Source organism: Cynocephalus volans, chromosome 10, assembly GCF_027409185.1.
Source record: "Cynocephalus volans isolate mCynVol1 chromosome 10, mCynVol1.pri, whole genome shotgun sequence".
Classification (NCBI taxonomy): Eukaryota; Metazoa; Chordata; class Mammalia; order Dermoptera; family Cynocephalidae; genus Cynocephalus; species Cynocephalus volans.
The window spans coordinates 92,334,722-92,354,667 of NC_084469.1; the positions used below are offsets into that span (position 1 = coordinate 92,334,722).

Consider the following 19,946-nt stretch of genomic DNA (forward strand, 5'->3'; position numbering starts at 1 on the left):
GACCCTCACATCACCTGCCCACCGTACCTGCTCCCACAGGAGAAGAACGCCCAGTTGCTGGGCACGGCGCAGCAGCTCTTCAGCCACTGCCAGGCCCAGAAGGAGGAGATCAGGAGGCTCTTCCAGCAGAAACTGGATGAGGTAGTGGCCACGCCATCCGGCAGTCTGACCCAGGATGGGGTGTGGGGTGGGGTGTGCAGCCCGGGCAGCCGCAGTCTAAAAGGACAGTTTTCTGTCCATGCTCTTGTCTTACAAAATCATCCACCTGCCGGGCAGTGGCCTAGAAGCTGGGATGTCAAGTTGGGGGGCTGTTCCTGGTCCTTCAGCCCCAGTGGGCCAGCTCGGGCTGTGTCCTGGGGCAGGGGCTGCAGTGGGCGTCCCCCAGGGCTCACTTCTCTGGGCTGGCGTAGTCTCCTGTCTCTTCTCTGAGGCCAGCATTGTGACCACCCCATTCTATGTCCCTGGGGAAACTTGGACCCTCCCCCTTTCTGCTGCCCAGTCACCCTGCCCCGGGCTTGTGTCCCCTGAGAGATGCCCACTTGCTGTTGTGTGTCTGTGTGTTCCCAGTTGGGCGTGAAGGCTCTGACCTACAATGACCTGATCCAAGCTCAGAAGGAGATTTCTGCTCATAACCAGCAGCTGCGGGAGCAGTCAGAGCAGCTGGAGAAAGACAATTGCGAGCTCAGGAGTCAGAGCCTGCAGCTGGTGGGTGCCCGCCCTGCCCTGCCTGCCTGCCTGCCTGCCTGCATGTGCCAGAGGAGTGGGCAGAGGTTCCAGGATATTCCACAACTCAGAAAGCTTGGGTCTCAGACCCATCAGGGGCTGGTCTTCCCTTAGACTGATGCATGGCCCATGATGTAGAGGTGACCAGAGGGTCCCTGCAAGGAGGGGGCTGGGCACGCCCTCTCTGTGGATAGGTTTCCCCTGTCCCCCTCTCTACTCTGCAGTGGGAGGTTCTGGAAGCCTTCACCCTGGTCCCTCTCCTCATATTCATTCTTGGGACAGCATGCAACCTTCTTTACCGCTCAGAGCACATTAGAGCAAACAGGGCAGGTCCCTGAGAGGTCTTTCCCAGAGAGCTCCAGAGGCTTTGCTGCCTTTACTCAGAAGGGCCTGGACTCGACTCTTCCTCCAGCCCCCTTGTCTGGGTTCCTGTAGGGGTCACTTAGTCCATGTGCAGACCAGTAAGGCCTCACTCCTGTCAGTGGTTTACCATGGGGTCACAGTGCTGGTCATATGGCATTCCTCACTGCGCTCTGGGTGAGGGTGGTGGTTGTGCCCCGTTTCTCTCTGAGGGACCCCCTGGTCTCCTTGTCCCACGTCCTCAGCCCAGCATTCCAGAAGCACGTTCTGCGCTCCAAGCACACAGGCTCTGTACTGACGCTAGCCTAAGGGAGCCCTGCCCTGAGATGACGAAGCCTGCCGGGCTCATGGCGGCCACTGTCCCCGTCCCCACAGCTCAAGGCTCGGTGTGAAGAGCTGAAGCTGGACTGGTCCACACTGTCCCTGGAGAAGCTGCTAAAGGAGAAGCAGGCCCTGAAGAGCCAGATCTCGGAGAAGCAAAGGCACTGCCTGGAGCTGCAGGTAGCACGGCCAGGCTGTGACCCTGGCTTCGCTTTGGTGGGCAGCGGGTGGGCAGGTGCACAGAGATGGAACCCTGACCTTGGTGTTACAGCAGCAACAACCAGTTCTGAAGTGTCTTTTTATCAAAAATAATACTGCGATGCATTGCTTTGTTTTTTTTTTTTTTTTTTTTTTAAAGATGACCGGTAAGGGGATCTTAACCCTTGGCTTGGTGTTGTCAGCACCATGCTCAGCCAGTGAGCAAACCGGCCATCCCTATATAGGATCCAAACCCGGGGCCTTGGTGTTATCAGCACTGCACTCTCCCGAGTGAGCCACAGGCCAGCCCCTGTGATGCATTGCTTTGAACTGAAGACTCACTTTAAGGCTATTTTCTTTAAGATGTGCTCTCTGAGGTAGATTTATTAACATTTGAAGGTTCTGAGACTTGTTGCCAAGCTGCTTTCATTTTTTTTTTTTTTTAAAGATGACTGGTAAGGGGATCTTAACCCTTGACTTGGTGTGGTCAGCATCACACTCTTCCAAGTGAGCAAACCGGCCATCCCTGTATAGGATCCGAACTAGTGGCTTGGTGTTATCAGCACCACACTCTCCCGAGTGAGCCATGGGCTGGCCCGCCAAGCTGCTTTCTGACATGGCGTGGCCTGGGTGTGCCCCACCAGCCTGCCAGCATGCCCACTGACCTCCTGACCATGTCCATGGACTTTCCTGGAATGGAAGTCTTCATGAGGGAATACATTTGGGTTCTGACTCTTCGTCGTAGTTTTCTTCTGTGTGATAAAAGAAACTATGCGTTTGTTATAAGGAGGAACAGCAGGCGAAAGGAAAGTGTTCTGGTGTCACCACACACTCGAGTGGTGTGTCCTGCCACAGTTCTGTCCTGGACGAGCCCCCATCCTCCCTTTGGTGGATGTCCCTCTTACCTCCCTCGGGACATGACAGTCCCTTTGGGTGAGTGGCTGGGTTAGCCCAGCAGCTCTGAGCCCTTCTCCTGTCCTGCAGATCAGCATCGTGGAGCTGGAGAAGAGCCAGCGGCAGCAGGAGCTCCTGCACCTCAAGTCCTGCGTGCCTCCCGACGATTCCCTGTCACTGCACCTGCGCGGGAAAGGCTCCCTGGGCCGTGAGCTGGAGGCTGAGCCTGGCAGGCTGCACCTGGAGCTGGACTGCGCCAAGTTTTCTCTGCCTCACTTGAACAGCATGAGCCCGGAGCTCTCCATGAATGGCCACGCGGCCGGCTATGAGCTGTGTGGCACGTCGAGCCGGCCCTCGTCCAAGCAGAACACCCCCCAGTACCTGGCCTCCCCCGTGGACCAGGAGGTCGTGCCCTGTACCCCCAGCCACAATGGCCGGCAGCGGCTGGACAAGCTATCCAGCCTGGCCCTTCCTGACTACACCAGGCTCTCCCCAGCCAAGATTGTGCTGCGGAGGCACCTGAGTCAGGACCACGCAGGCTCTAGCAAGGTGGCTGCCAGCGAGCTGCACCCGCGGTGAGTGGCTGGGGTCGGGGTTAGGGTTAGGAGGTTAGGTTAGGAGGACATGTGCGCCACGCTCGCTGACACTCATCTGGAAGGGGTTTGGGGGCTGCCAGTCCCAGGCCGCCAGCTCTGAGAACGAGCTGTGGGCAACTCCCGAGGCTCCCGAGAGTGACCAAGAGGTTCTTTTTCCAGAGCTGATCATATCAAGGAGAACGGCCTTCCCTACCAGAGCCCCGGTCTGTCCAACAGCGTGAAGCTAAGCCCTCAGGACCTGCGGCCCCCGTCCCCCGGGGCCTTGCAGATGGCAGCGGAGAAGAGCAGTGAGAAGGTGAGAGCAGGAGGTGTCAGGAGGAGCGGTTGTCCCAAGTGCCCTCGTGCTCCTGTGTGAGGAGGGCTACAGTCTAACCTGGAGGGGCGTGTGGGGAGGGCGGGGACTGAAAGCCAGGCAGGTCTTTGTCAGTGTCTCCTGCAGGCAGCTCATGCCCTGTCCTCAAAGACATCCTGGGGCCTGCACTGGTATGTGCAGGGACAGAAAGGAGGAAAAGGCGAAGTCACGAGGATGGGGCTGCGGCAGGCAGGGGCCCCACGGGTGACAGGAAGTCGGGAGGAGGAGCAGTTTGGGGGTGGGCAGAGATGGCTGTTGATTTCAGAGCGTCCAGCTGCTGTGCCCCCAGAGCACCTGAGGACAGCCATCCAGATGCTTCTGACTGCCCTGGGGAGGGCTGGGGCCTCAGCAGGTTGGGGACTCCAGCTGGGTACCTGGTGGGACCAACCAGGAGAGACACTCAGGGTTGAAGACATGTGGGGCCCGCGGCAGGACGCTCTGGCACTGTGTCCACAGGGACTGAGGGAGCGAGCCCACGGCAGCAGCGGGGAGACCATCACCAGCCTGCCCATCAGCATCCCGCTGAGCACAGTGCAGCCCAACAAGCTCCCCGTCAGCATCCCCCTGGCCAGCGTGGTGCTGCCCAGCCGCGCCGAGAAGGTGGGACCGTGCAGGACCCTGAGGGCCCCCCTCACGCACAGTGGAGTTTGGGCATTTTTGCAGGACCCAGTTCAGTTCTTTGTCGTTAAATTGTGTGCTGTTAAATTTCAAGCATATACTGCAGTGCCCCACAAAAAGTAGATGCAAAATCCACGTTTGCCTTTGGTGCCTTCTGCAGTCTTTAGCTCCAGTCTTTCTGTTGGTTAGAGGGGGTGTGTCCGGGTGGGGAGGCAGTAAAACCTCCTGGATTCAGGAGAAGCTTGAACCCTGGCCCCTGACGCTGTGTCCTTGTGGTCCACACCCAGATCCTCTTATTCCACAGGGATGGACGCGGAGAGTACCACCTCGTAGAACAGGGTGGGGTTTGGGGGCAGCCTTTTTTTTTTTCCAGTTGAGTGTAATTCACATACAGTTCACCCACTTGGAGTGTACGATTCAGTTTTAGTATCTTCACAGAGTTGTACTAGTTCAGAACCATCACCCCAAAAGGGGACCCTATCCCCCTCAGCATTCACTCCCATCCTCTCCCCCAACCCCTGACAACCATGACTCCCCTTTGCATCTCTGCGGATTGGCCTCTTCTGGACGTTTCATGTAAATGGAGTCACACACCACGTGGCCTTTTGTGCCTCCCTGCTGTGTGCCCCTCTTCCTCCCGGTGCCGCTGACGCTGCTGTGGATATTCTCTCCACAGAGGAGCACTCCCAGTCCTGTACCGCAGCCCCGGGACTCCGTGTCCGCACTGGAAAAGCAGAGCGGTGCTAACGCCCACAGCGCTGGGAGCAAAAGCCTCGCCCTGGCTCCTGCAGGTACCACTCCCCTGCGACTGCTTCCCACTTCCCCCTGCCCCTCCCGGGACTTTGCTGCTGCTCCCCTTGAGCAGGAGGGGCTGGGATGCTGGGCATGAAGTGGTTTTTCAGAGTGAGGACTGTGGGCCACTGCGCCGTACCCCCCAGGGCCTTGACACCAACTGTCCCACCCAACAAACCTGGAGCAGCCAGTTCAGGCTCAGACCTGCCTCAGCACCACTGTGAGCCCTGGGACCTCGGCCCTCGGTCACCCTGACACTGACATGTTGCATTTGGCCGTGTCTCCACCAATGAGGCATGCCCCCATCCTGTTACTCAGCTGAAAAGATTGGGGATCTCTTAGGACCAGTGCACAGCAGTGCCTGATGGGGTCTGGTGGGATGCCACTGTGGGCACCAGCTGCCCAGTTTCTAGCTGGGCTCCGGTTCTCTTCCAGGAAACTCACGTCTTGACAAGTCTCTTACGTTAACACAGGGCTCAGCAGGCTCATTCCATAAGGCCAGACAGTATGCTTTTTTGGCTTTCACTGTAACCGTTCCAGCCTGCCATGGTGGTAGTGTGGAAGCACCAGGGACAGTATAGGGACATATAGGCCTGGCCATGTGCCTTAAACTTCATTCATGACAGCAGGCACAGGGCAGACGCACGGCAGCCCTGTGTTAACATACGGTGTGTTCTGGTAACTACTTTCAGGAGTGAAAAGTAAAATGCAAAAGGCCACTGTTTATTTTTTTTTTAAAAAAGGTGACTGGTAAGGGGATCTTAACCCTTGACTTGGTGGTGTCAGCACCACGCTCTTCCAAGTGAGCTAACCGGCCATCCCTATATAGGGATTCGAACCCATGGCCTTGGTGTCACCAGCACCACACTCTCCCGAGTGAGCCACAGGCTGGCGCTAAAAGGCCACTGTTTAGAAAAGATGCTCCGCTTAGTCTCCTGGCACAGCACTTGGAACGTTCTCTTACCAAATGATGGGGAGGGGCTGTGTGATGGGCTGAAGGCTTGATGTCGCCAGAGACGCCCTCGGAAGCTGAGCTGGCTCCGTCCTGTGGCTAGCTTCTCTCGCAGGGTGAGGTCTGGTCTGCACAAGATAGTGCACCATCAGGAGGTTTATAACCAGGGCTTTGAAGCTTCTGAGATAGGGCTCCATGAAGAGTGGAGTGGGAGTCCTGGAATCATGGGCAGGGTGAAGAGCCACTCCCCCCACCCTGTAGCTAGCCCCCAATCTCCCAGGCTCTCAGCTGGGTGGCCCCCTCTGACATGTCACATGGCCTGCCTGGGGCTCTCCTCATGCCCTTCTGAACCTGCCTTGCACTTTGATCTCTGACCTGGGGAACAATTATCTTTCTCATGCACTCAGCAGCAGAGCCGTCTGAAGGGCGTTCTTTGAAACGCAGGGGAACTGGTAGTACTCGGAACGTCCTGCTGAGGCCCCTGTCTGGTATGGTTGTGCCTGCAGTGCATGTCTGTCTCCCAAGCCGCTGATGGCTTGACTGCGTGTGTGGGGTGGAGGCAGGTGCCCACCTCCGCCCTGAACACCGTGCTTGCCTGTGGCTCATTGGCAGGATGAGTGACATGGCCTCTTCATTCCTGGGGGCTGCCACAGCATGCGGTGTCACGTTCTGAGCCTGGAGGCGTCCTCTGTGAACAGGAAGAGGGGAGGTGGCTCAGGGCTTGAGATGAGGACAGCTCCAGAGTGACTTCCAGGCTGGGGCAGATCGGACACGTGGGAGGGAAGGCACAGATCTGGAGATGAGGGCAGACAGGGAGAACCTCCCTTCGCCACGGGGTGCGTCTGGGGTACGTTCAGCAGCAGATCTCAGAGCAGTGACGGAGAGCCAGCAGTGATGCCTGCAAGGTCCCCGTAGGGCTGGGGATTGCAGGGCACAGCATAGGCAGGTTGCTCCTGCCTCAGACACCCTGTTCCTTTCCGCTCCATCTCCTCCCGTGTGACCCGAGAGGTCTCAGCATTGTGCTCTTCCATGTGAGATTGTTTGTAGAAACTTCCAGGTCCACTCCGAGGGAGGCTGTTTTTGACTCCCAGGCTCATCCCCCACTTCTAGGCCCTCTTGGCTCTCCTGGGATGTTCCTGGTGGAAGGCATTCCTGAAGCTGGACTTCCTCCTTGGACAGGCCAGGTTCCTGGAGTCCATCCCCTTGGTGGGCTCGGGCTGTGCTGCATCCCTGAGACACCGTGTATCCTTCTTGGCAGGCTTCTCCTACACCGGCTCAGTGGCCATCAGTGGGGCACTGGCTGGCAGCCCGGCACCCCTGGTCCCTGGCACTGAGCCGGCAGCCTTTGACGAGTCCTCTAACTCGGGGAGCCTCTTTGCCACCTTGGGGTCCCGCAGCTCAACGCCACAGCACCCCCCTTTGCTGGCACAGACCCGCAACTCCGGCCCGGCTTCTCCGGCCCACCAGCTCGCCACCAGTCCCCGGCTCAGTGGGGCCACCCAGGGCCTGCTCCCGGATGCCAGCAAGGGGGACCTGACCTCTGATTCCGGTTTCTCGGACCCAGAGAGTGAAGCCAAGAGGAGAATCGTCTTCAGCATCTCGGCTGGTGCAGGCAGCACCAAGCAGTCACCTTCCAACAAGCACAGTCCTCTGACTTCAGGCACCCGTGGGGACAGCGGGCAAAGCCATGGGCAGGACAGCCGCAAGCGTGGCCGGCGGAAGCGGTCGTCAGCTGGGACCCCCAGCCTGAGTGCAGGCGTGTCCCCCAAGCGCCGGGCCCTGCCTTCTGTTGCCGGCCTCTTCACACAGTCTTCAGGATCCCCCCTCAACCTCAACTCCATGGTGAGGAGGGGGCAATGCATGGGCAGGGGCTCTGGGGCAGGAGGCATGGCAAGGGCAGGAATGCACCAGAAGGAGGTTGGAAAGGGGAGCTCCAGCCCAAGCACTCACCTGGAGGGTGGGTGGACACAAACCTGTACAGTGCCCTGTAGGCACCCAGAAGATCTGTGCCAGAGTGAGGTTGTCTGAGGGGACAGTCGGGGGTCCGCAGGCAGGAGGGAGCTGGCCCCTGAGGCTTGCAGGGGCGGGCACATGATGAGGGGGATGGGGGTCTCCGAGGACCCTGACACACAAGGACGGGGTTGGAGGGGTGGCTGTGGAGCCTCAGCACAGCTGTCCACACGGTGTCCTTGCTGTCACTGGGAGGCTGTGGGTTCCTCAACAGGAGTTGGATGTGCCCTCAGCTTCCTGGGCAGCCCGGGGATCTGCAGAACTCTTGTGCAGCTGGTTGAGGGTCTGAGGCATGTGTGTGCATCTTCTGTGTCTCTCCCCCTCAGGTCAGCAACATCAACCAGCCACTGGAGATCACAGCCATCTCGTCCCCAGAGAACTCCCTGAAGAGCTCCCCCATCCCCTACCAGGACCATGACCAGCCTCCCGTGCTCAAAAAGGAGCGGCCCCTGAGCCAGACCAATGGCGCCCACTACTCCCCGCTGACCTCGGACGAAGATCAGGGATCTGAGGATGAGCCCAGTAGTGCCAGGTGAGTTGCAGAGGGTGGGTGTAACGACCCCCTTTGCCCCTGAGAGCCCCATCTCCTGGCTTCAGGGGAAGATGCGGAGCTGATGTAGCATGTGCTTTGCAAGAAGCCCCTCTGTGACGCTGTGACAGCACCAGGAGTGTCTGGGAGCCTGTGTGGCCGGGCAGGGCTGGCTGTGCCTTTGCTCATTTGGTTAGAAGAGGCAGAGGGAGAGGAGGTGACCACAGCAAGAGAGAAGTTAAAAAATGCAGTTTTCAGAGTCTTATCAACATAGTTATTGCCCAGTTATTTGATTGTGACGATTTATTCCTTTTTAAAAATAATATCTTTATTAGTCACAATTCACGTATCATTCCACGCACCTAATAGACAGGTCTGCACAACATGGGCATCTTATGAGTGGAATCACACATTGGGTGGCCTTTTGTGTCTGGTGTCACTGAGCGTGATGTGTTCGGGGTCCATCCACGTGGTAGCGTGTGTCAGAGCCTCGTTCCTGTTCACGGATGAGTGATGTTCCAAGTGTGTGGATGGGCTGCGCTGTGTCTGTCTGTTCACCCGTTGGTGGACACTTGGGCTGTTTCCACTGGGGATAATGCTGCTATGAACATGTGTGTACAAGCATGTTTGAGTGTCTACGTTCAGTTATTTCATGTAGATGAGCACGTACTGAGCTGGAGTTTCTGGGTCACATGGTTATCCTGTGTTGAACTTCCCGCACTGTCAAACTGTTCTCCATGCAGGTGGTACCGTCTCATGCCCAGCTGTAGCACATGAGGGTTCCAGCTCCGCCACGCCCTCAGCCACTGTGACTGTGTGTGTGTTGACCATGGCCCTCCAGCAGGTGTGGCGCGGCGCCTCCTGCAGTTCTGGCGTGCGCTTGTTTCCTGTCTCATGGGGCCGAGCATCTGTTCGCCTGCTCGTTGCCTGTTTACAGATCTTTTGGCTGTCTCAGTGCGTTGCGAGCGCTCTTCATGTGTTCTGGCCGCAAGCCCCTCACCGTGTGCCTGTGCCGCAGGTCTGCTCTCCCGCTCCCTGGCTTGTCTTTCCCTTTGTTGCTGGTGTCCTTGAATGAAAGCACAAGGTTTTTAATTTGGATGAAGCCTCTTTACCTATTTTTTCTTTTGTTGCTTATAATTTTGGTGTCTTATTTAAGTTATTTTGTTACTGTTCCACATATATGTTATGCTTTTAAAAAGTTGCGCACTTAGGTGCTCTTTTGTGCTGGGAATGCCCAACTTAGTGCGGTTTCCAGGGCCTTTTGGGAAGTCTGCTGTGTCTTTGTTGGCCACCATGTTCTTGGGATACACGGTCGAGATGCTACACAGAAGACAGTTTTATAATCTGGTGCTATTTGAGCACCCATTTGTCCTCGCATAACATGGCAAGCACCTGAGGTGTGACAAGGGGCTCACAAGAGAAACGTTAAAGCGGAGTGGCTCTAAAGAGTGCTGTGCTTCTCTGTGCGCTGAGAGTTCTCTCTCCTGGTCTCCTGCGGCCGCGCCATCTGTGCCGGGGCCCCCACCTGCGTTTCTTTGATTCCTGCCTTTCCTGGGCTGTTCATTCAGTGTCTGTAATCCCAGAGCTCTTGTAGGATGCAATTGGATTTCAATCATTGATGAATCTTTTTTTTTTTTCCTTAGCAGAATTGAGAGAAAAATTGCAACAATCTCCTTAGAGAGCAAATCTCCCCCCAAAACCTTGGAAAATGGTGAGTAACGAGTGCTCTGCCTGCTGGCTTAGTGACGTGGCGGCACTGTGTCCTGTGGTTGGATGCCCGGGATTAGTCACGCTGTGCCACGCGTTCCACATTCCACATGGGTGTCTAAGCGGGGACCAAACTAGGATTCTAGAATGGTTTCTCAGAGACGACGTGTGCAGCCTGACGCCCTCTGCCTCTTCCCCCACCAGGCGGCAGCGTGGCGGGAAGGAAGCCGACGGCCACGGGCGAGCCGGTCAACAGCAGCAAGTGGAAGTCCACCTTCTCGCCCATCTCCGACATCGGCCTGGCCAAGGCTGCCGACAGCCCGCTGCAGGCCAGCTCTGCCCTGAGCCACAACTCCCTGTTCTCCTTCCGGCCTGCTGCGGAGGAGCCTGGTGCCGACGCCAAGCTTAGTGCCCACCCCAGGAAAAGCTTTCCCGGCTCCCTGTCAGGGGCCGATGGTCTCAGCCCGAGCACCAACCCTTCCAACGGCTTCGCCTTCAGCGGGGGCCTGGCCGCAGACCTCAGTTTACACAGCCTCAACGACGGTGCTTCTCTCCCCCACAAGGTCCCCGAGACAGCCAGTCTGAGCACCCCGCTAAGCTTTCCCTCCCAGCGGGGCAAAGAGGGTGCCTCGGAGGCCAACCCCTTCCTGAACAAGAGGCAGTTGGATGGCCTGGGCAGCCTGAAGGGCGAGGGCGGCAAGGCCAAGGAGGTGGCCGAGCTGGGCCTGGTGCTGTGCGGGCCCGTGGAGAAGGCCTCCCTGCCACACGGCAGCAAGGCGGCCAAGGGCCGGGACCGTGAGCTCGACTTCAAGAATGGCCACAACCTCTTCATTTCCGCCGCGGCGGTGCCTCCTGCTGGCCTCCTCAGCGGCCCCGGCCTGGCCTCAGTGTCCTCCACAAGCAGTGCGGCGCCATCCACGCAGACGCACCGCCCCTTCCTGGGCACTTTCGCCCCTGGGCCACAGTTCACCCTGGGCCCTATGTCGCTGCAGGCCAACCTCAGCTCGGTGGCCGGCTCATCCGTGCTGCAGTCCTTGTTCAGCTCTGTGCCAGCCGCCGCAGGCCTGGTGCACGTGTCGTCCGCCACAACCCGACTGACCAACTCGCACGCCATGGGCAACTTCTCTTCCGGGGTGGCCGGCGGAACAGTTGGAGGTAGGTAGGCGGGAGCGTCTCTCTGCTGTCTGGTTCCCGGTTCCGTGCAGGTGACTCTTTCTTGGACTCCAGCATTTAATCACACGCTGCTTTACAGGCTCCCTTCTAGAGCCCTCCAGAGGGCAAGAGGCTGTGCCGTGGGTCCCCTTGTGCCCTCTGCACCTACCAGCTGTTCTATCCACAAAATCCAGATGACCGTTGCGTGGGGGGAGGCTCCACGTGGAGCGTGCCCGTGTAGGGTTCTCTGGTTGTAACGGCGTCCCTCTTGTTTTCAGAGAGCACAGTGCACATGGTCACTAGGGCATTATTTCTCCTGTGGAGGTCACCTGTTTAACAGTGACTGCCCCACGGGTGCTGTGGTAAGGCCTCGGGAGCTGTGTCGGGTAGGAGTGAGTCCCCGACAGCGCCTGCCGCAGATGCCAGGGTGCGGAGGAGCCCGGCCAGGCAGGGGCAGGTGTGCCGGAGGGGCGGGCCTCGCCCGGCGCAGGTAGGTCTCCTGCCGCCTGAGCTCCCGCCGCTTGCTGCTTGTGCCTGCACGTCGCTCTCTCGCTCGGAGCCGCACCTCTTATTTTGCTTTTCCCCTTGTTTTGCAAGTTTGCGTGAGCGCTTCTCTTCTCTTGGAGCGAGCAGGGCCCGCCTGTTGAAGCTGCGTTTTTCTCTCCTGTTTGCAGGTGTCTTTAACCACGCGGTGCCTTCCGCCTCTGCTCGCCCGTTTGGAGCCGGTGTCGGCAGCGGCGCTGTGTGCAGCAGTGCCCCGCTGGGCCTGGGCCCGCTGCAGACGGCGGCCAGCACCTCGGCCTCTTGCTTTCAGGCCCCGGCCTCGGCCGAGAGTCGGCCGCCCCCTCCGCCTCCCCCGCTGCCTCCCCCTCCGCACCTGGGCCGGGCCCCTGTGGGGCCGCCCATCCTGCACGCTCCCCCACCGCCTAACGTCGCCTTGCCTGCTACCCCTGCGCTACTAGCCTCTAACTCTGCGCCTGTGCTTCTGCAGAGCCTCGCGGCCCTCCCCGCTAACCACGCTCTCTCGCCCCCTGCCTCTGCTGCCTCGCTCCCCTCTGCTAACGCCTCTTTGTCTATCCAGCTTGCCCCGCTCCCGCACAAGGGCTCCCGCCCCTCCTTCACGGTGCACCACCAGCCCCTGCCCCGGCTGGCCCTGGCGCAGGCCACACCCCCGCTCCAGCAGGCTGGCGCCGCGGGGCCGTCCGCTGTGTGGGTTTCCCTTGGCATGCCGCCTCCTTATGCCGCACACCTAGCGGGGGTTAAGCCGCGATAAAGACCTTGCTTAGCTAGCAGTTCGTATTCTGTAAGGTAAGGCTGGAGCCATGCGAGGTGGTTCATTCGAGAAACTGAGCTGTCCCTCCCTTGGCAGAGGAGACAGCTGCAGGGCTCAGCAGAGGGCCTGGGGGGACAAGGCTGCTGTGCAGCCAGCAGGGCAGAGCTCCTTGCTTCTGAGCAGTGGAAAGGGGGCACGAGAGCACAGGGAGACGAGGGAGATGGTCTTGAGAGGATGAGGGGAGCCAGGGTGGGGCCCGTGGACATGTGCAGCTGCGTTAACCAGTGTGAGGAGAGGCCTGTGGTGTGAAGGGCCAGGGACCGGCAGCCACCGCTGGAGGACAAGGGAGCTCTGGGCCCCAGAGTGGCCTCCAGGGGCCTTGTTTCCACTAGGCCCAAGTGCCCCAGGAAAGGCAGTGTGGCCCCCAGCCAAATCAATGGCACCAGGTGCATGGCACCACAGTGTAACTGCAGAGTAGTAGGAGGCTGAGGTGTGTGACTAGGCATGTGTCAGGCCTCTCTGGCCCATGTCCTTGAACACACCTTGTAGAGTGTTAAGAGAGCAGCCTGTGTGAGGTCCCGGGGAGCATCAGGCCTGCAGTGCTGGGTGTCGCCTCTCTAGCTCTTTAGCTCAGGGACCCTGCCTTCCAGCACCTCGTGCTCCCAGGCAGCTGATGGGTAGGTAGCTGGGTGAGGCCGCTAGGTGAGCTCAGGACTAGAGGTGGCCAAGCCCTGCACCCTGCCCTACTCCAGTGCCTGGCGCCCAGGACTGCTCTTCTGGAATTGTGGCTGACAGCTGTATGGCTCTCCACCTCCGGAGAATGCCCCAGCCAGGTGGGCAGTGCCAGCATAGAGTGCCTGCCTGGGAGCAGGAGAGGAAGGTGCTGGCAGGGGGGTCTCCCCTGGGGATACTATGCTGTAGAGAGCTCAGGCCTTGTGGCTCTGAAGCCCCGAGCATGGCCAGCCTGTGTCTTCCTGGGTGCTGCTGTGTGAGGCGTTCCCACCCGGCATTCCCTGAGCTGAGTCCACAGTGCACGGGGTGAGGAACTGAGGATGGGGCTGGGCCAGGGTCGTGGGTGGACCGTCAGTCTGACCTGCTGTCCAGCAATCGTATCAGTGGAAGTAGATGGTAGCCTTGGCCACTGAAATGGTAACAGCCTCCCGGTCACAGTGCTCGTCACCTGAGGGCTGGAGGTTGTTCTCGGTCCTGTTGGAGAGTCCTAAAGGTAGGGTGGCTTTAGCGTGACTTGACCTCATGTTCTCAGAGAAGGTGGTGGCTTGGCCGGCTGCTGGTCTCCTGGGACTGCTAGAGGAAGGCAGGAGATTGGCTATGGAGATGTCCAGGTGTCAGGCACCCTGTGTTCACTCACAGGGGAACACCTGTCTCTGTCCTTGGAGCTAGCTCCGTGTCTGTCTTCAGACAGCCTCCACTGGTGCTGAACAGCATACAGAAGGGCTGTCCTGACCCTGCAGTGGTGTGTGTGTGTTGATAGGAGACCTCTGGTGCCCAGCCTGGGTGAGTGTCAGGGCGCCCTGGAGTGAGATGCTAACACCGGCCTGCTTTTCCTCCCGCTGTGCCTGTCTGCAGGTAACTAGGATTTCTACCTCAACCGCGCGACCTATGCAAGGACGGTGTGGACCAAGGCTCCCGCTGCACGTGCTGCCAGCCTGCCGGCTCCACCACCCCCAGACGGCAGAGACAGAAAGGCCAGCAGGACTCAGAGCTCTACTGTGAATCGGTGCACACCTGCAGGAGGCTGGGACTAGTCCAGTTTGTACTGTTGATAGTTTTAGATAAAGTATTTATCGTTTTTTAAAAAGTATAAACAATTCTGACTTATTTTATTCCATCTAAGTCATAAAAGGCAACCTATGGAGAAATATAAATATCTATATATGAGAGGATCTATTTAAAGACACGTATCTGAAGGGCTGGCCGCCAGCGGAGACGCCGACAGCCTGTCCTGGTGCTATCTGGCCACCAGGCCTGCGCCTGGCTCCACCTCCCGGTGCTGACTAGACGTTGACCGACGCCAAAACCAGTTCTCAGAAACGCCTGCCCCATCGACTCCCGCCACTGTACCTATACCAAAGGTGTGCCCGACTTGCAGGTGGGGCGGGTTGCTCTTCGTGGTAATGTTCCTCAGAAAAGGCCCTTCCTTCCCTAGGGGGGCCCGAGCTAATCTTTCAGACCCTTCCTTTCTCCAGAGCCCCTCGCGCCTGTGCTGGAGCTGCCAGGCGCCCATCGTCCTCTCCGCTCCCCTGCCCCATCACTGTGAACATACCCCCAGACTGTTAACCCTCCGGGGCTTAGGATCGGTGCCTTTGGCATGTGAACGGGCCGGGCAGGTGCTGGGACTGGTCAGGCTCTCCTAATTCTGCACGGCGAGCTCAGAGTTCTGGAGCTGACGGGAGAGGAGCCGCCGCCTGGCTTGCGGTTCTGTCTGAGTGGTGCTCATGCAGAAGCCCCCACACTGGACGCCCAGCGGCCTGGCTGGCCTGTGTGACAAGTGCATTTACTTTTGTATTTCTTTGTTCTTCCTGGCTGGCGGTGTGCTGGCTGGTACCGTGGGGCAGGTCAGTCGTGGGTCCGTGGTGTTTGTGTATAAGAGAAAGTCACACTGATGAGTGACAGTATTTTATAGAGATGTGATGAAAATTTATAAATTTCATAGACTTGACTGCATTTATTTTTAGATTGTATATTGTACAGTGAACTTAAGGGAAAAAAAACACAAAGTGGGGGGGAAGAACTTATTTATTCAAGTGCACAAAAATGGCATCAGCCCCAGGGCCAGTCCTCAGACCAGACCCCGCAGTCACTGCAGCCCCCACGAGCACGCCCGAGCTGCACCTGCCCTGCTGCCGCCTGACTCCTGGCCCCTGCCGGTCAGACTCTGATTCTGGTCCTGCAGGTGATGCTGGCTTCCCCACTCAGGGCTCAGCAGAAAGGTGGAACTGTCCTAGGTGCTTCCAGAGGTTTGGGGCTGGTCTCATGCCCTCAGCTGTCTGAGCAGTGGCGTCTGCGCCCTCTCTGCAAGGTGGTGTCCAAGAGCCCCGGGTCCCTTCAAACAGGTCACACACTCCCCAAACCCAGACACTTAAACAGTAGCAGATCCTGGCAGGGGTGCTTGGGACCCCCAGGAGATGACTGGGGCCCCCGCTATTGCTTGCTCCCTCAAGGCAGCATCAGGTGGACTGCCATTGCCAAGGAAGTACAGTTCGTCCCATTGCCCCTGACCTGTCCTACTGTCCCTCCAGCAAGCCCCAGCCAGCAAACCAGGAAAGGCTCTAGAAAATTCAGCCTGCTTCGAGCCCAGGCTGCGGCAGTGAGGCAGACAAGCACAGGTGTCCCCTCCACACCCAGATGACCCCCAGAAGAGCCTGACCTTGGTTCCATGTGGGAGGTTCAATCTGATCCCTGGTTTTCAGCTGGGGGAAGGAGAGGGCAGGGGCCTGGAAGGTACCCCCACCGTCAGCATCCTGCCTCAACACCCCAGCCCACCTAGAGCAATAGTCAAGCTCGGAAGATGGTGCTTGTGGCCCGTTTAAAAACTGGCCTGTCCTCTCACATGGCTGCCCTGGCGCTTTCTCTCCCTCCAGGATGGTGCTCTCAGCTCACAGGTGCGGCGCCCCAGCCCCCAGGACAGGACAGGCAGCACCCTGCTCAGTCAGGTCGCAGAGGACCCACCTCTCCCCACGTGCTCCCTGACGCCATGCCCCAGGCCCAGAACAAAGTGCGTTCTTTAAATGACACCACCACTTCTGCCTGCCCCATCCCCATCCCATGGCACAGCACCACGGGTGACGCGTCCTAACTACGTGACCAGTATCTGCATGTGGGGCCACGCACGCAACTCTGAGCCCAGCCTGGTGCAGCTAGCACGGGTGCAGCCTGCTCCTGAGCCCGCAGGGGCACACGCGTGTAACACATAAGCTGTGGCGTGGCCCAGCGGGGCAGCTGGCAGCAAGATGGTCTGGGAGTCTGGCGCTGGCGCCTGGTCGCAGTGTTCTCGGGGCAGCTCTGGCCTGGGAGTTGGTGCTGCTGTTGACTGTGAGCAACTAGGACAAGCCCAGGAGGCTGCCACCCGCTCTTGCTCAGGAATTGGTCAGGAAACCTTCACAATTTAAGACGACCCACCCTCCTAGGCCCTGCGAGGCAGCCGCCTGGTCAGTAGGAACTAGCACACAAGTGGTGACTTATTTAAGACTTGCCCACTCCCTTTATTTATCCGCCTGGTTGTGTTCAGCCCTCAGTAGGAGACAGTCTTCTTCCAAGGGTCCTGTTTCCACCCACCTCGGTCATTCTTGTTAAGATGGTCCATTCACACAGCTGCTGTCGCTTCTCTTTAGACCCTTATTTGTAACTCAAAAGAGACTTTGCTTTGTCTTTACAGTAAACTCTGTATTTTAATTGACTGCATTATCATGGTCTGCCCGCGGGGCTGCTGGCTGGACCCTCCTTTCCTAAGGGAATCCCACTGCATTCTGCGTTTTCACTTGTAGACGCTGTAATAAAAAGATGGTTTTCATTTGACTCTGGTCTGAGCAGCAGTGTTTCTTCCTGGCCACTGGCCAGCGTGCCATCCCTGATGTGGCCAAAGGTTTGCGGGCACTCCCAGCAGAAGCTCCACGATTGCAGAGGAGACTGGGGGCCTCAGGAAGGCCAGCCCCTCCTTTCAGGGCTCACATCTGACTGCAGCAGGTCCCTTGGGATAACCCCCCTTGGTCTGAGATCAAAACCCACAAAATCCTTGGCCTTTGCCATTTCCCATGGGCTACAAGTCAGTCGTGGTCCCTGTCACACCCAAGGGTGGTCCTGACCAACAGGGGATGGGATTGTGGGTCATCTTAGGATTCCTACTGAACAACTCCCCTTTTTCACCTGGGGTCCCAGTCTCACCTCAATCAGTGCAGGTGGCCCAAACCCAGACACTTAAACCTTGAACCTGGAAGGGACCCCATCACCCAAGAGCCTCGCTTCAGAGGGGGTTCCAGCTGCCTGGGCTCCCGGCCTGTGGAGGCTGCTCCTTCCCTCCCTTCAGTCACCTCACTGCCATCCAGGTGGAAAAGAGGTAACTTTATTGGAAGGGAACAAGCCTGCTGACCTGAGGGCAGGGTGCCCATCAGCAGAATTCACAGTGGGTCGAGGCAGGGGGCGTGGCCACCTGGACCCCACATTCACAGCATCGTCTAGCTTTGTACATTCAGCTGGCGTGGGATAAGAGCTCCATGCCAGTCCAGGTGCCCATCAGGCCCCTGGTGGACACAACTGCGAGTCGGGCACAATTCTGGGCAGCAGCACGGAGGTGCCGCACCAGTCCACTGGGTCCTGAGGCACAGGGGAGGGTGCTTGCTGGGTTGTTTCTCCAAAAAGGCAAACTTTGCCCACTCCCCCCCCCCACGCCCAGCTTTGCAAGTCTTTAAACCAAAACACCTTCCACCACAAAGCCAGGGCCCTGCAGGCCCAGCCAAGCGTCAAGGAGGCTGGTCCAGCCCCGAGCTAACGGCCCATCCACTGGCATCATGCCTTCAAGCTGCTCAGCTGGAATCTGGCCTCTTCCGATATGCCGAACTGCTCCAGAGGGTCCTGTGGAGGTGTCAGGGTGGCCGTGAGCCAAGGCCTGGGAGGACCATCCCCGCCACTGCCAGCCCCACACACACCTTCCCCGTCATCTTCTGGATTTCGTTCCTGTAGAAGATGAGGCTTCTCCGCATGAACTCATAGCTGGGGAAGAGAGTGGCACATGGGCACAGAGTCCCGCTCTGCGTGGTGCTGTCCCCCACACCCCCCAGCTGCTCCTGCTCCCCACCTGGCCCGACGCAGCGCCTCCATCCACTCTAGACACTGCTCCTCGCTGCAGCACTCAAAGTGGTACTTCCTCTCAGGGTCTTCGACAAAGCCTGTCGAGGGAAGCCACAGGCCTCAGCTTCCTCCTGCTAGTGCCCCAAACTGTCACCCCCTCCTCTGGCCCTTGTGTGGGCTCATCTCTTTCTGCTTGTTGTGGGTTGAATTACAAACCCCCTCCCCAAAAGACACGTTCAAGCCCTGAGCCCCAGAACTTGTGAACGTGACCCTGGGTCTTTGCACACAGAATTACTTAAAATAAGGTTGTTAGAGTGGGTCCTAATCCAATACGACAGGTGTCCTCATAAAAGGAAATCTAGACACAGACACGCACACATGGAGAAGACGTGTGAATGTGGAGGCAGACAACAGGGGTCATGTGGGGGGAGGTGTGAAGTGTCTACAAGCCAAGGGCTGCTGCAGCCACAGAAGCTGGGGACAGGCCTGGGACAGATTCTCTGGGCCTCAGAGGGAACCAGCCCTGCCCCATCTTGATGTCCACTTCCGGCCCCTGCAATCGCACAGAGTAAGTTTCTGGTACTTAAACCACCGTCTGTGACACCTCGGCACGGTAGGCCTAGCAAATTAGTACCAGCGCCGGGGTCCCCAGCACGGGGCCTGGCGCTGAGGGGAGACACCGAGGCACCCCGGGGGCAACGGGGCAGGGGGAGAGGGGCGAGTGCCGGCGGCGTTTCGGGTGGCTGCTGGGGGACACGGCCCCGCCAGGAAGAGCAAAGCCTCGGACGAGGCGGCGAGCGGCGCCCGCACTCACTGATGGAGAAGCCGCCGGGCTCCTCCCGGGCGACCCTGCAGCGCTCCAGCAGCAGGGCTCCCACGGGCTCGGCCTCGTCCGTGCGGAAGTAGAAGAGGAAGTTCGCCACCAGCTTCACCAGCCGCCGCTTCAGCACTGCGGGCACAGGGCGCGCTCAGGCCGGCCGCGGAGCCGTGGCCGTGGACCCCGCCCGCCCCGCGCCCCGCGCCCCGCTCACCGCTGCCCTTCTTGGGGCCCCGCATGCCCAGCTCGGCTGCCAGCTCGGCCGGCTGCCGGGACAGCGCCTGCAGCGCCTTCTCGTTGTAGCGCATGGCGCCACCGGGACCGAAACGCGGAACGCGGAACGCGCGCCGCGCCCTCCCGGCTGCCGTTACCGCCCGAGCCGCTGCCGGCGCCAAAACGCGCACGGGCCGCAGTCCCGGAAGTCCCGCCGGAGTTGCTGCGCCTGCGCTTCCCGGCCGCCGTCCCGCCGGCTACCGCGGCGTGTCGCCCGCGAGCGGGGACCCTGGGGCCGCGCGGAGCATCGGGGACGCACGGGCTATTGGGGAAACGGGTCGCCGTCACATAACCGTGAAATGAACTGGGGCGGAAATAGGATCAGAGCACCCTCACGCCCTTTCCTGAGGCGGGCAGGAGCAGACGGAGGGGACAGTAACGTTTCAGCGCGGTCTCAGGGCAGCGCCCCCTCCCGCGAGAGTTAGCTCCGCGTGACTTGGAGCCCACCGAGAATAGCCGCAGAGTGCAGTGCGCATGCGCACTTCTGCTTTCGGCCAGCCCCTTCAGCTCCGCCTCCTCCCCCTCACGACTCGGTGGCCGCTCGCCCGCGCCGTTGGGCTAGCCAGGCATGCGC

The 19,946-nt window shown here is 59.2% G+C and overlaps 2 protein-coding genes across 14 annotated transcripts in view; one reads left to right on the forward strand and one right to left on the reverse strand.

The window, feature by feature from the left end:
- The window catches only part of DOT1L (DOT1 like histone lysine methyltransferase), a 67,047-nt gene extending 50,034 nt beyond the window's left edge, over nucleotides 1-17,013 (forward strand). For 8 of the 11 annotated variants that reach the window (XM_063112556.1, XM_063112558.1, XM_063112559.1 and 5 more), the window contains 12 exons: nucleotides 40-141; nucleotides 568-705; nucleotides 1,459-1,584; nucleotides 2,587-3,071; nucleotides 3,252-3,387; nucleotides 3,901-4,044; nucleotides 4,739-4,853; nucleotides 7,065-7,648; nucleotides 8,143-8,348; nucleotides 9,989-10,056; nucleotides 10,257-11,207; nucleotides 14,065-17,013. In XM_063112556.1, coding sequence (XP_062968626.1) covers nucleotides 40-141; nucleotides 568-705; nucleotides 1,459-1,584; nucleotides 2,587-3,071; nucleotides 3,252-3,387; nucleotides 3,901-4,044; nucleotides 4,739-4,853; nucleotides 7,065-7,648; nucleotides 8,143-8,348; nucleotides 9,989-10,056; nucleotides 10,257-11,207; nucleotides 14,065-14,072 — 3,063 coding nt within the window. In that variant the 3' untranslated portion in view covers nucleotides 14,073-17,013. The other 3 variants (XM_063112566.1, XM_063112557.1, XM_063112565.1) reach the window with 3 other exon arrangements.
- Nucleotides 16,715-19,460, reverse strand: PLEKHJ1 (pleckstrin homology domain containing J1). 3 transcript variants are annotated; one of them, XM_063112567.1, is made up of 6 exons: nucleotides 19,314-19,460; nucleotides 19,097-19,231; nucleotides 18,290-18,380; nucleotides 18,141-18,204; nucleotides 18,007-18,066; nucleotides 16,715-16,985 (listed from the first exon to the last, which is right to left on the reverse strand). In XM_063112567.1, exons 1-6 carry the CDS (start codon nucleotides 19,405-19,407, stop codon nucleotides 16,944-16,946), a joined length of 486 nt encoding a protein of 161 aa, XP_062968637.1. In that variant the 5' UTR covers nucleotides 19,408-19,460; the 3' UTR covers nucleotides 16,715-16,943. The 3 variants fall into 3 exon arrangements, 2 of the variants coding, with proteins under 2 accessions (XP_062968637.1, XP_062968638.1); XR_010024676.1 differs by having other exon boundaries at nucleotides 16,926-16,985; nucleotides 17,914-18,066; XM_063112568.1 differs by lacking the exon at nucleotides 16,715-16,985 and having other exon boundaries at nucleotides 17,546-18,066.
- Between the last annotated feature and the right edge of the window lie 486 nt (nucleotides 19,461-19,946).

Excerpts from the sequence above, each read along its gene's own strand:
- PLEKHJ1 (XM_063112567.1), bottom strand. The coding sequence starts at position 19,407 with ATGCGCTACAACGAGAAGGCGCTGCAGGCGCTGTCCCGGCAGCCGGCC. Across the intron at positions 18,067-18,140 it reads TCCAGAAGATGACGGGGAAG|GACCCTCTGGAGCAGTTCGG; the intron begins GTGTGTGTGGGG and ends ACACCTCCACAG. Across the intron at positions 16,986-18,006 it reads TCCAGCTGAGCAGCTTGAAG|CGTCTACAAGTGAAAACGCA; the intron begins GCATGATGCCAG and ends TTTTTATTACAG.